At 44.4% G+C, this 13,345-nt stretch overlaps 1 protein-coding gene across 3 annotated transcripts in view; it reads right to left on the bottom strand.

Moving 5' to 3' along the window:
* Positions 1 to 13,345, bottom strand: part of PTP4A2 (protein tyrosine phosphatase 4A2) — a 29,094-nt gene that overhangs the window by 8,784 nt on the left and 6,965 nt on the right. For 2 of the 3 annotated variants that reach the window (XM_059868393.1, XM_059868395.1), the window contains exons 2-4: positions 5,714 to 6,229; positions 5,493 to 5,575; positions 4,835 to 4,927 (exon numbers count right to left, since the gene is read on the bottom strand). In XM_059868393.1, the coding sequence (XP_059724376.1) occupies positions 4,835 to 4,927; positions 5,493 to 5,575; positions 5,714 to 5,741 (204 nt within the window). In that variant the 5' untranslated portion in view covers positions 5,742 to 6,229. Of the gene's footprint in view, positions 1 to 4,834; positions 4,928 to 5,492; positions 6,230 to 13,345 lie in introns of all 3 variants that reach the window. The other variant, XM_059868394.1, reaches the window with a different exon arrangement.

The raw sequence follows: 13,345 nt of genomic DNA on the forward strand, positions 1-13,345 counted from the left end.
GGTGGCTGCCTGGAACTGGAATAAAAACTCTGCAGGGCTGGCAGCCAGCAAACCTGACAGACCTGCACCTGGAATTGTCACTGAGATGCCACAAAAAAATCATTTTCTCCACATGGAAAACTGCAGAGGTTTTCCTGGGGAAGCCACAAAACCTGACTGGACCTCGAATTTTCACTGATAAGCCTGGATAAAATTTCTTTTCTCAATAGAAAAATATTTTTTTCTCCTCATAGAAAACTGCAGGAGTTTTGTTGTTGTTGTTTTGTTTTTGAGTTTTATTTTTCCACATGGAAAACTGCAGGGGTTTCCCTGTGGAAGCCACAAACCCTGACTGACCTGGATGTGGAATTTTCATTGATACACCACAATAATTATTTTTTTCCCCTCATGGACAACTGCAGGAGTTTTCCTGTGGAATCCACAAACCCTGACTGGACCTGGAATTTTCACTGATGTGCCTGGATAAAATTTCTTTTCTCAATAGAAAAATTTTTTTTTTCTCCTCATGGAAAACTGCAGGAGTTTTCCATGGTTTTGAGGTTTATTTTTCCACATGGAAAACTGCAGGGGTTTCCCTGTGGAAGCCACAAAACCTGACTCACCTGCACATGGAATTTTCACTGATAAGCCTGGATAAAAATTCTTTTCTCCATAGAAAATATTTTTTTCTCCTCATGGAATACTGCAGGAGTTTTCTAAGTTTTTGAGTTTTATTTTTCCACATGGAAAACTGCAGGAGTTCTCCTGTGAAAGCCACAAACCCTGACTGACCTGAATATGGAATTTTCACAGATAAACCTGGATAAAACTTTTTTTCCTCATGGAAATCTGCATTTTCCTGTGGAAGCCAAGAAACCTGACTGACCTGGATGTGGAATTTTCATTGATACACCACAATAATTATTTTTTTCCCCTCATGGAAAACTGCAGGAGTTTTCCTGTGGAATCCACAAACCCTGACTGGACCTGGAATTTTCACTGATAAGCCTGGATAAAAATTCTTTTCTCCATAGAAAATATTTTTTTCTCCTCATGGAATACTGCAGGAGTTTTCTAAGTTTTTGAGTTTTATTTTTCCACATGGAAAACTGCAGGAGTTCTCCTGTGGAAGCCACAAACCCTGACTCACCTGCACATGGAATTTTCACTGATAAGCCTGGATAAAAATTCTTTTCTCCATAGAAAATATTTTTTTCTCCTCATGGAATACTGCAGGAGTTTTCCAAGTTTTTGGGGTATTTTTCTGCATGGAAAACTGCAGGGGTTTCCCTGTGGAAGGCACAAACCCTGACTGACCTGGATGTGGAATTTTCACAGATAAACCTGGATAAAACTTTTTTTCCTCATGGAAATCTGCATTTTCCTGTGGAAGCCAAGAAACCTGACTGACCTGGATGTGGAATTTTCATTGATACACCACAATAATTATTTTTTTACCCTCATGGAAAACTGCAGGAGTTTTCCCGTGGAATCCACAAACCCTGACTGGACCTGGAATTTTCACTGATAAGCCTGGATAAAATTTCTTTTCTCAACAGAAAAATTTTTTTTTTCTCCTCATGGAAAACTGCAGGAGTTTTCCATGGTTTTGAGGTTTATTTTTCTACATGGAAAACTGCAGGAGTTTTCCTGTGGAATCCACAAACCCTGACTGGACCTGGAATTTTCACTGATAAGCCTGGATAAAAATTCTTTTCTCCATAGAAAATATTTTTTTGTCCTCATGGAATACTGCAGAAGTTTTCCAAGTTTTTGGGGTATTTTTCTGCATGGAAAACTGCAGGGGTTTCCCTGTGAAAGCCACAAACCCTGACTGACCTGGATGTGGAATTTTCACAGATAAACCTGGATAAAACTTTTTTTCCTCATGGAAATCTGCATTTTCCTGTGGAAGCCAAGAAACCTGACTGACCTGGATGTGGAATTTTCATTGATAATGCCACAATAATTATTTTTTTCCCCTCATGGACAACTGGAGGAGTTTTCCTGTGGAGGCCACAAACCCTGACTGGACCTGGAATTTTCACTGATGTGCCTGGATAAAATTTCTTTTCTCAATAGAAGAATATTTTTTTCTCCTCATGGAAAACTGCAGGAGTTTTCCATGGTTTTGAGGTTTATTTTTCCACATGGAAAACTGCAGGAGTTTTCCTGTGGAAGCCACAAACCCTGACTCACCTGCACATGGAATTTTCACTGATAAGCCTGGATAAAAATTCTTTTCTCCATAGAAAATATTTTTTTCTCCTCATGGAATACTGCAGGAGTTTTCCAAGTTTTTGGGGTATTTTTCTGCATGGAATACTGCAGGAGTTTCCCTGTGGAAGCCACAAACCCTGACTGACCTGGATGTGGAATTTTCACAGATAAACCTGGATAAAACTCTTTTTTCCTCATGGAAATCTGCATTTTCCTGTGGAAGCCAAGAAACCTGACTGACCTGGATGTGGAATTTTCATTGATAATGCCACAATAATTATTTTTTTCCCCTCATGGACAACTGGAGGAGTTTTCCTGTGGAATCCACAAACCCTGACTGGACCTGGAATTTTCACTGATGTGCCTGGATAAAATTTCTTTTCTCAATAGAAATTTTTTTTTTTTCTCCACATGGAAAACTGCAGGAGTTTTCCTGTGGAAGCCACAAAACCTGACTCACCTGCACATGGAATTTTCACTGATAAGCCTGGATAAAAATTCTTTTCTCCATAGAAAATATTTTTTTCTCCTCATGGAATACTGCAGGAGTTTTCCAAGTTTTTGGGGTATTTTTCTGCATGGAAAACTGCAGGAGTTTTCCTGTGAAAGCCACAAACCCTGACTGACCTGGATGTGGAATTTTCACAGATAAACCTGGATAAAATTTTTTTCCTCATGGAAATCTGCATTTTCCTGTGGAAGCCAAGAAACCTGACTGACCTGGATGTGGAATTTTCATTGATAATGCCACAATAATTATTTTTTTCCCCTCATGGACAACTGGAGGAGTTTTCCTGCAGCTGAGCCATGAAAAGCTGCAGGAAGGCTGAGGTGCAATTTCTGCCCTGACAACACCGGGGTGTCATTACTCACTCCAACAAAATAAACTGATTTTATCAGTTCCTCTAACAATTCCCAAGTATTGCCTGGAAAAACACTGCCTGGAAGCTCAGGGTGAGCACACACCTCTTAAAAAAACCTCCAGGATCAGCCAGACACCATTGCACAATGGCAGCTGGGAGTGAGGGGCAGGAATTCCAGCTGCTGAGCTCCAGGAGGGGATTTGGGGAGGAATTCTTCCTCTGAGCGTGAGGAGGGGTTTTTGGGATGGATTTCCCAGAGAATTTGTGGCTGCTCCAGGGGTTGGGATGGATTTCCCAGAGAATTTGTGGCTGCTCCAGAAGTTGGGATGGATTTCCCAGAGAATTTGTGGCTGCTCCAGGAGTTGGGATGGATTTCTCAGAGAATTTGTGGCTGCTCCAGAAGTTGGGATAGATTTCTCAGAGAATTTGTGGCTGCTCCAGGGGTTGGGATGGATTTCCCAGAGAATTTGTGGCTGCTCCAGAAGTTGGGATGGATTTCCCAGAGAATTTGTGGCTGCTCCAGAAGTTGGGATGGATTTCCCAGAGAATTTGTGGCTGCTCCAGGGGTTGGGATGGATTTCCCAGAGAATTTGTGGCTGCTCCAAGACTGTCCAAGGCCAGCTTGGATTAATCTGGATAGTGGGAGTGTCCCTGGCCATGGTGTGGATGAGATTTAAGGGTTACAACCCAAAACATTCCAGGATTCCATGGCTCTCTCCTGATTTGTGGCAATTCAGGGGTCAGGAAGGGATTTTTGGGAGGAATTCTTCCCTCTAAGGATGAGGAGGGGCTGGGATGGATTTCCCAGAGAATTTGTGGCTGCTCCAAGACTGTCCAAGGCCAGCTTGGATTAATCTGGATAATGGGAGTGTCCCCTGGCCATGGTGTGGATGAGATTTAAGGATTCCAACCCAAAACATTCCAGGATTCCATGGTTCCCTCCTGGCACAGAAATTTGTGGCAATGTGTCACCCAGAGGCTGAACTTTCAGGGTTCCAAATTTAAATATTCCAGGATTCCATGGCTCTTTCCTGCCACAGAGATTTGTGGCAATTCAGGGGTCAGGAGAAGATTTTGGGAGGAATTCTTCCCTCTAAGGATGAGGAGGGGCTGGGATGGATTTCCCAGAGAATTTGTGGCTGCTCCAGGGGCTGGGATGGATTTCCCAGAGAATTTGTGGCTGCTCCAGGGGTTGGGATGGATTTCCCAGAGAATTTGTGGCTGCTCCAAGACTGTCCAAGGCCAGCTTGGATTAATCTGGATAATGGGAGTGTCCCTGGCCATGGTGTGGATGAGATTTAAGGGTTCCAACCCAAAACATTCCAGGATTCCATGGTTCCCTCCTGGCACAGAAATCTGTGGCAAGGTGTCACCCAGAGGCTGAACTTTCAGGGTTCCAAATTTAAATATTCCAGGATTCCATGGCTCTCTCCTGGCACAAAAATCTGTGGCAAGGTGTCACCCAGAGGCTCAAAAGTGGCACTTTCTCTAAGACCAAATTTTATTCACGTGCTGAGAAAACCAACAGCAAAGCCAAACAATGCTGTCAGCCAGAGACAGGGACCAAACCAGGTATCACCAAAATAACCCCTAAAAAACCAAAATATCCCAACAAACCCAAAACCACACAAAAATCCATCGAGTTCCTCACACCCACCTTCACCTGGTGCTAATTTTTTTTTGGCCAAGCTGGACCATGCCCAAGCACTGAAGAGATCCCCATAAGTTCTAGAGAAAATTCCCATTTTTAGGCAGTTTTAAAGGCAACTCACCAGAACTTGGATTCCTTCTTTCTCGATTGGAGCTTGATCATAAGTGGCATCACAAACTCGCACCAAGGTCGTCACCCCGTACTTCTTCAGCTCCTTGGAGAGAAAGGAAAACACCTCAGTGAGAAAATCAGCTACAAAAATCAACATTTCCCACCTTTTCAGGGCACCAAAGTGACTGCACGTGGAAGGAGAGAGGGATAGAATTTACAAGGGACAGAAAAAAATGAGAAATGTTTTGGAGAGGGGGGAAAAAAATGCAATTACAGGAGTAAAATTGCAATTATAAGAGTAAAATTGCAATTGTAGGAGTACTAAAATAGCTGTAAATGCTCCAAGCAGCTTCTTCTCCTCTTTAAATAGAAGCCTGGGTCTGTTTGCTTCAGCCAGTGTTGACATTTGGAGGCAGGGAGGAGCAGAACACACAGCCCAGCACACTCCAGCTCCCTGGTAATGCACTAAAAGTAGCACTCAGTGCCAGATAAAGAACCACAGATCAAACAAAAGCTGCTCCAGTTCACTCTGGAGGCTCAGAAATCAGAATTTCCTCAGAATAAAGCAAAAAAAAACCCTTAAATTTCCTTCCAGAGGTGAGGAAGGACTGGTCAGGAAACTCCTGGCCAGGGATTTTGGGGGATTTTGGAATTGTTTGACTCCTTACCTCGATGAACTTGCTGAGGGTTGCATTGGTTGGGTTGTGAGTGATCAGGAAACGTAGATTCTCATAAGTAATTTCCACGGGGGCTGGACGGTTCATAATGGCAAAGAAATTGTGTGAGGGGCCAAAAAAAAAATTTAAAAAAACCCAAAAAAATAAAATAAAAAAAAAATCAAAATAAAGGGAGGAAAATAAAACAAAACAAACAAAAAAAAATCAATGACCTTGGAAACGTTTCACAGCAGAAAACATGAAAAAGAGCACTAATATGCCTGGGATTGATCAGAGCTTGCTTTGATGGGTTTGTTCCTTTGTTCCTGGGGATTTCTGCTCCTAGAAAAGCAGGTTTGCTTCCAAATCCTCAGTTGCTGGCGGGGTGGTATCCTTCAGACTCCCCAAATTCCCAGAGCACAGGCAGGGCAGCCTGTCCTACATCGAGGCACTGGTGAGGTGAGGGCAGGGCTTTGTCTCCACTTGGTTTTTTCCTGGTGCTGAGCTGGGCCAGAGTCAGAGCCAGGAATCTGCTGCCAAGGGCCAGGAGAAATCCCATAAATCTGAGCCGGGTCCCGCTGCCTTCCCGGAGTCTTGGAGGGCAGGAGAAAGGGGAATGGTGGCAGCAGGCAGGCGTGGGGAGAGCCCTGAGCTCACTTGGCAGCCAGGGTGCTGTGCTGGGCCTGGCAGAAGTCTGCCCTGACGCTCAGAATCGCCATAAATGTGCCAAGGATCCTCCAACAGAACACCTGGAATGGGGGAAATACAGTGGGAAAGGGTTGGTGGGGGCTGGGCCCAGCCACAATCCCCCCAGAGAAACTCAAATTCAAATTATCAACAAAAAAAAACAACAAAAAATCAAAGTCTTGATAGGCCTAATCATAAATAATGGAAATACCTGGAATGGGGGAAAAACAGTGGGAAAGGGTTGGTGGGGTCTGGGCCCAGCAAGGATCCCCCCAGAGAAACTCAAATTATCATTTAAAAAAAACAATCAATCAAAGGCCTGATAGGCCTTATCATAAATAATGGAAACATCTAGAATGGGGGAAATACAGTGGGAAAGGGTTGGTGGGGTCTGGGCCCAGCAGGGATCCCCCCAGAGAAACTCAAACTCAAGTTATCAATAAAAAAAACAACAATCAATCAAAGTCTTGATAGGCCTAATCATAAATAATCATAAATAATGGAAACACCTGGAATGGGGGAAAACGGTGGGAAAGGGTTGGTGGGGGCTGGGCCCAGCAGGGATACCCCCAGAGAAACTCAAATTATCAATAAAAAAATCAATCAATCAAAGTCCTGATAGGCCTAATCACAAATAATGGAAATACCTGGAATGGGGGAAAAACAGTGGGAAAGGGTTGGTGGGGTCTGGGCCCAGCCACAATCCCCCCAGAGAAACTCAAATTATCAATTAAAAAATCAATCAATCAAAGGTCTGATAGGCCTAATCATAAATATTGTGATAGGCCTAATCATAAATACTGTGAATAAATTATCATTAAAAAAACCTCAAATAAATCAAAGGCCTGATAGGCCTAATCACAAATAATGGAAATACCTGGAATGGGGGAAAAATGGTGGGAAAGGGTTGGTGGGGTCTGGGTCCAGCAGGGATCCCCCCAGAGAAACTCAAATTATCAATAAAAAAATCAATCAATCAAAGTCCTGATAGGCCTAATCATAAATATTGTGATAGGCCTAATGATAAATAATCATAAATAATGGAAACACCTGGAATGGGGGAAATACAGTGGGAAAGGGTTGGTGGGGTCTGGGCCCAGCAGGGATCCCCCCAGAGAAACTCAAATTATCATTTAAAAAAAACAATCAAAGGCCTGATAGGCCTAATCATAAATAATGGAAACATCTAGAATGGGGGAAATACAGTGGGAAAGGGTTGGTGGGGTCTGGGCCCAGCCACAATCCCCCCAGAGAAACTCAAATTCAAATTATCAATAAAAAAAAATAAATCAATCAAATATTTGATAGTTCTAATCATAAATATTGTGATAGGCCTAATGATAAATACTGTGAATAAATTAAAATTACCATTAAAAAAAAAACTCAAATAAATCAAAATCCTGATAGGCCTAATGATAAATACTGTGAATAAATTAAAATTATCATTAAAAAAAAAACTCAAATAAATCAAAGTCCTGATAGGCCTAATGATAAATAATCATAAATAATGGAAACACCTGGAATGGGGGAAAAGTGGAAAAGGGTTGGTGGGTTCAGTGCCCAGCAGTGATTCCCCCACAGAAACTCAAATTAATCATTTAAAAAATTTAAAAAATCAAAGGCCTGATAGGCCTAATCATAAATAATGTGAATAAACTCAAATTAAAACAATCATTTAAAAAAATCCAAGTAAATCAAAGTACTGGTAGGTCTAATTATAAATATTGTGAATATTCTCTTGGGATTTGTTGCAATTCCTGCTCCTGGAATGGGGGAAAAACAGCAGGAAAAGTGTTGGTAGGGTCTGTTCCCTCCCAGAAAAACTCAAATTAATCATTAAAAAAATTTAAAAAATCAAAGTCCTGATGGGCTAAATCATAAATAGTGTGAATAAACTCAAATTAAAATAATCATTAAAAAATAACCAAATAAATCAAAGCCCTGATAGATCACAATAAATATTGTGAATATTCTCTTGGGATTTGTTGCAATTCCTGCTCCTGGAGGCACCGAGGCCGAGGAATTCCGTGTTCCCTCCCCAGAGGTGTCCTGGGGTGACAGAGACCAGCACAAAGCCAATGGAAATGTCCCAGGCACAGCCCCACCTGCCTGGATCAACCCCAAAAATATCAACCCAGCAGCAGAAGGAAGAGTATCAGAAATAAAATAATACAATAGAATCCATTTTTGTGTCATAGAATCAATTTTTTTGTGTAATATAATCAATTTTTTGTGTAATATAATCAATTTTTCGTGTAATATGATCAATTTTTCGTGTAATATGATCAATTTTTTGTGTAATATAATCAATTTTTTGTGTAATATAAACAATTTTTTGTGTAATATGTATAATCAATTTTTCGTGTAATATAATCAATTTTTGTGTAATATACTCAATTTTTTGTGTAATATAATCAATTTTTCGTGTAATATAATCAATTTTTTTTGTGTAATATAATCAATTTTTCATGTAATAAAATCAATTTTTTGTGTATTTCAGCTCCTGCTGGCAGATAAATCTCACCCAACTCGAAATATCCCCCAGAAATCTTCCCAAGTGAGGGCCAAATGGTCATTTAGCAGCAATAACTTTTAGTTATTCTCAATTATTTCAGTTGTAACCATAATAACTTTGGGTTATTCTCTGCCTTATCTCTATTTACAGAGCTGGGCTTTAAAGGCAGAATCCAAAATACAAAAGGATGGAACAGAGCCATGAAATTCAGGGGGATGGAAACGAGAGTGCACCTCAAAGCAGGACTGAAATATTAAATTAAATATTAAATTATCAACTTTTATAAATAACCAAGCCAAGGGATTGCTGCTGATGGAGGAATTCTTTTTTTTTTTTTTTTTTTTTTTGAGGGGAAAAAAGGCTGGAATCAGAGGGATAAACTCCCAGCCTGCAGGCAGAAATCACCAAGAGTGGAGTGGGAAGGTCAAGGTGGCAGAGCTGAGTGAGGATGATGAGGAATAAACTCCCCCAGCCCAGCTCAGGGTTTCAGGAGAGCCTCACTTGCAAATTAAGCAGCACCAAATCACCTCAGAAATCACCCAAGAACAGCAATTATCCCCTTCAAGTGCAGCTTTCCGTGCCAAAAATGACATTAATTAGCTGCCAGAGGCGAGGGAAAAGCTGTTTCCAATCACCTCCCCCGACCTCCAGGCAGCTGAGGGACTGAAATCCAAAATTCCCACCAGGAATCCGGGAATGTTTTATCCTCAGGGTGGAGGAATCCCCTCCAAACACACCAGATCCATTCACTCATTCATCAATTCACTCTCTCCCACATCACAGAAAATTAAGAGGTGAAAGCCTAATTAGAACTTAATTAAGGCCAACAAAAATGTTTTTATCAATAATTGAACGGCAGAACGAGGAGAAAGGAGAATTTCCACTCCTGGATTTTCTGCCTCACCCAGAGCTGGTTTTGCCCTGGAAGTTGCATCAAATCAGGGCCAGTTTGGAATCAAAGAGGGAATTTCACCCCAATTCTTCCAAAAGGCACTTGTACAAACAGTTTACCAAGGGATTAAGAAGTGGAATGTTTCATTTCCACCTGTGCTGAGAGTGGCAAGGAGTCACCAGCTCCCCTTCCCAAAGGAATATTCCTGAAGCATTAATTAGCTGCTAGCTCAGGAGTGATTAAAAATGTGTTTTTAATAAAGCACTGTATTTAAGCCTGAAAAGAGTTATTTCCAGCAGGATAAGGAGATGATGCAGCACACAAGGTTAATTTTTAAAGTCTGGGTTGCTGACAGATCCTGAGTTTAAAAAGAAAAATCAGGATTCTAATTAAGAAAATTAAAAATTTTGTTTACAACTTCTGATTTTCCCAAGTAAATATTTCAAAAATTCTCTTTCCCTCTGCCACCAAGTAAATCTGCACCTCAAAACCCCAGGAGAACTGATGAGAATGAACTGTAACCAGGTCTGGGGACAGCAGCACACAAGGAGAGGTTTTCCAGCCCATCAACCCCCAGATCCTCTGGTCAGAAAGTGAGACAAGGCATGGGGAGGAAGCAAAAACTGGCAGAGGGAAAGCAGAGAGGCAGCAGGGCAAACAGCTGGGAGAGAACAGCCTGGAGCTGCCAGGTGTGCCTGGAGGCAGCTCCTGGTGGTGCCATGGGGAATTCTGGTCAATCCAGGTGTGACCTGCCCCATCCAGGTGTGACCTGGTCAATCCAGGTGTGACCTGCCCCATCCAGGTGTGACCTGGTCAATCCAGGTGTGACCTGGTCAATCCAGCTGTGACCTGCCCCATCCAGGTGTGACCTGGTCAATCCAGGTGTGACCTGCCCCATCCAGGTGTGACCTGGTCAATCCAGCTGTGACCTGCCCCATCCAGGTGTGACCTGGTCAATCCAGGTGTGACCTGGTCAATCCAGGTGTGACCTGCCCCATCCAGGTGCCACCTGATCAATCCAGCTGTGACCTGATCAATCCAGGTGCCCTTTGATCAATCCAGGTGCCACCTGATCAATCCAGGTGTGACCTGCCCCATCCAGGTGTGACCTGCCCCATCCAGGTGTGACCTGGTCAATCCAGCTGTGACCTGCCCCATCCAGGTGCCATTTGATCAATCCAGGTGTGACCTGGTCAATCCAGGTGTGACCTGGTCAATCCAGCTGTGACCTGATCAATCCAGGTGCCACCTGATCAATCCAGGTGTGACCTGCCCCATCCAGGTGTGACCTGGTCAATCCAGGTGCCCCCTACCCCATCCAGCTGTTATCTGCTCAATCCAGGTGCCCCCTGCCCCATCCAGGCGCCATCTGATCAATCCAGGTGTGATCTGGTCAATCCAGGTACCACCTGATCAATCCAGGTGCCCCCTGCCCCATCCAGGTGCCCCCTGCCTCATCCAGGTGCCATTTGATCAATCCAGTTGCCCCCTGCCCCATCCAGCTGTTATCTGCTCAATCCAGGTGCCCCCTGCCCCATCCAGGTGCCATTTGATCAATCCAGGTGTGACCTGGTCAATCCAGGTGCCACCTGATCAATCCAGGTGCCCCCTGCCCCATCCAGATATTATCTGCTCAATCCAGGTGCCCCCTGCCCCATCCAGGTGCCCCCTGCCCCATCCAGCTGTTATCTGCTCAATCCAGGTGCCCCCTGCCCCATCCAGGTGCCCCCTGCCCCATCCAGCCATTATCTGCTCAATCCAGGTGTTATATGGTCAATCCAGGTGCCCCCCGCCCCATCCAGGTACCACCTGCCCCATCCAGCTGTTATCTGCTCAATCCAGGTGTTATCTGCCCCATCCAGGTGCCATTTGATCAATCCAGGTGTGACCTGGTCAATCCAGGTGCCACCTGATCAATCCAGGTGTGACCTGGTCAATCCAGGTGCCACCTGATCAATCCAGGTGCCCCCTGCCCCATCCAGCTGTTATCTGCTCAATCCAGGTGCCCCCTGCCCCATCCAGGTGCCCCCTGCCCCATCCAGCTGTTATCTGCTCAATCCAGGTGCCCCCTGCCCCATCCAGGTGCCCCCTGCCCCATCCAGGTGCCCCCCGTGCAGGTGGGAGGGGTTTTGGGATGTTTTTAACTGAACACACGCTCAGATCCCTCCCCTCACTCACAGCCTGATCCGAGGTCAATTTGAGAGGAATTTCTTCTCAAATGGGCAAAACTCAGCTGAAAACCTCTAGGAAGGGCAGGTATCATGCAGCATAAATTAATTAAGGTAAGAGCTGATGAGGAGAGAAATGAATTCCTGCCTTGACAGGAGCTGGAGATGGCTGGGAGTGAAACCCCAAACACCCACAATCCCCAGTTTAGGATCCCTAAACCTGAGATTCCAGCAGAGCCAGCAGCAGCCAGGGGAAAGGAAATCCAAGGAACGACAGCGTGAGGAATTCCCAGCTCCAAAAGAAGAGAGGAGCAGCCCAGAACAGCTGCAGCCTGCAGGGATGGCAGAACAGGATCCCCGGCAAAGGTCACCGGGATCCCCTTTCCAGCGCCCCGGGGCACAGGATGCACAGGAGCTGCAAATCTGTCACTGAGACTTCAAAGGATCCTCGCAGGGCCTCGGGCAATCCCAGATCACTCTGGTCCTCCAAGGGAGGGTGAACAATCCCAAATCACTCTGGTCCTCCAAGGGAGGGTGAACAATCCCAGATCCTTTTGTTCCTCCAAGGGAGGGTGAACAATCCCAGATCCTTTTGTTCCTCCAAGGGAGGGTGAACAATCCCAGATCCTTTTGTTCCTCCAAGGGAGGGTGAACAATCCCAGATCCTTTTGTTCCTCTAAGGAAGGATGAGGATCCCAAATCACTTCGTTCCTCTGAGGGAGGTGAACGATCCCAAATCGATCCCAAATCACTCTGTTCCTCTAATGGAGGATGAGGGATCCCAAATCATTTCATTCCTCTAAGGGAGGATGAGGGATCCCAAATCCCTCTGGTCCTTAGAGGAGGATGAGGATCCCAGATCCTTTTGTTCCTCTAAGGGAGGATGAGGATCCCAAATCACTCTGTTCCTCTAAGGGAGGATGAACAATCCCAAATAATTTCTTTCCTCTAAGGGAGGATGAGGATCCCAAATCCCTCTGTTCCTCTAAGGGAGGATGAGGATCCGAAATCACTTTGTTCCTAAGGGAGGATGAGGATCCCAAATCATTTCATTCCTCTAAGGGAGGATGAGAATCCCAAATCACTCTGTTCCTCTGAGGATGAGGATCCCAAATCCCTCTGTTCCTCTAAGGGAGGATGAGGATCCCAAATCACTCTGTTCCTCTAAGGGAGGATGAGGATCCCAAATCCCTCTGTTCCTCTAATGGAGGATGAGGGATCCCAAATCATTTCATTCCTCTAAGGGAGGATGAGGATCCCAAATCACTCTGTTCCTCTAAGGGAGGATGAGGATCCCAAATCCCTCTGTTCCTCTAAGGGAGGATGAGGATCCCAAATCCCTCTGTTCCTCTGAGGATGAGGATCCCAAATCACTCTGTTCCTCTAAGGGAGGATGAACAATCCCAAATCACTCTGTTCCTCTAATGGAGGATGAGGATCCCAAATCCCTCTGTTCCTCTAAGGGAGGATGAGGATCCCAAATCATTTCATTCCTCTAAGGGAGGATGAGGATCCCAAATCCCTCTGTTCCTCTAGGGGAGGATGAGGATCCCAAATCACTCTGTTCCTCTGAGGATGAGGATCCCAAATCCCTCTGTTCCTC

Source organism: Haemorhous mexicanus, chromosome 27 (genome assembly GCF_027477595.1).
Source record: "Haemorhous mexicanus isolate bHaeMex1 chromosome 27, bHaeMex1.pri, whole genome shotgun sequence".
Taxonomy (NCBI): domain Eukaryota; kingdom Metazoa; phylum Chordata; class Aves; order Passeriformes; family Fringillidae; genus Haemorhous; species Haemorhous mexicanus.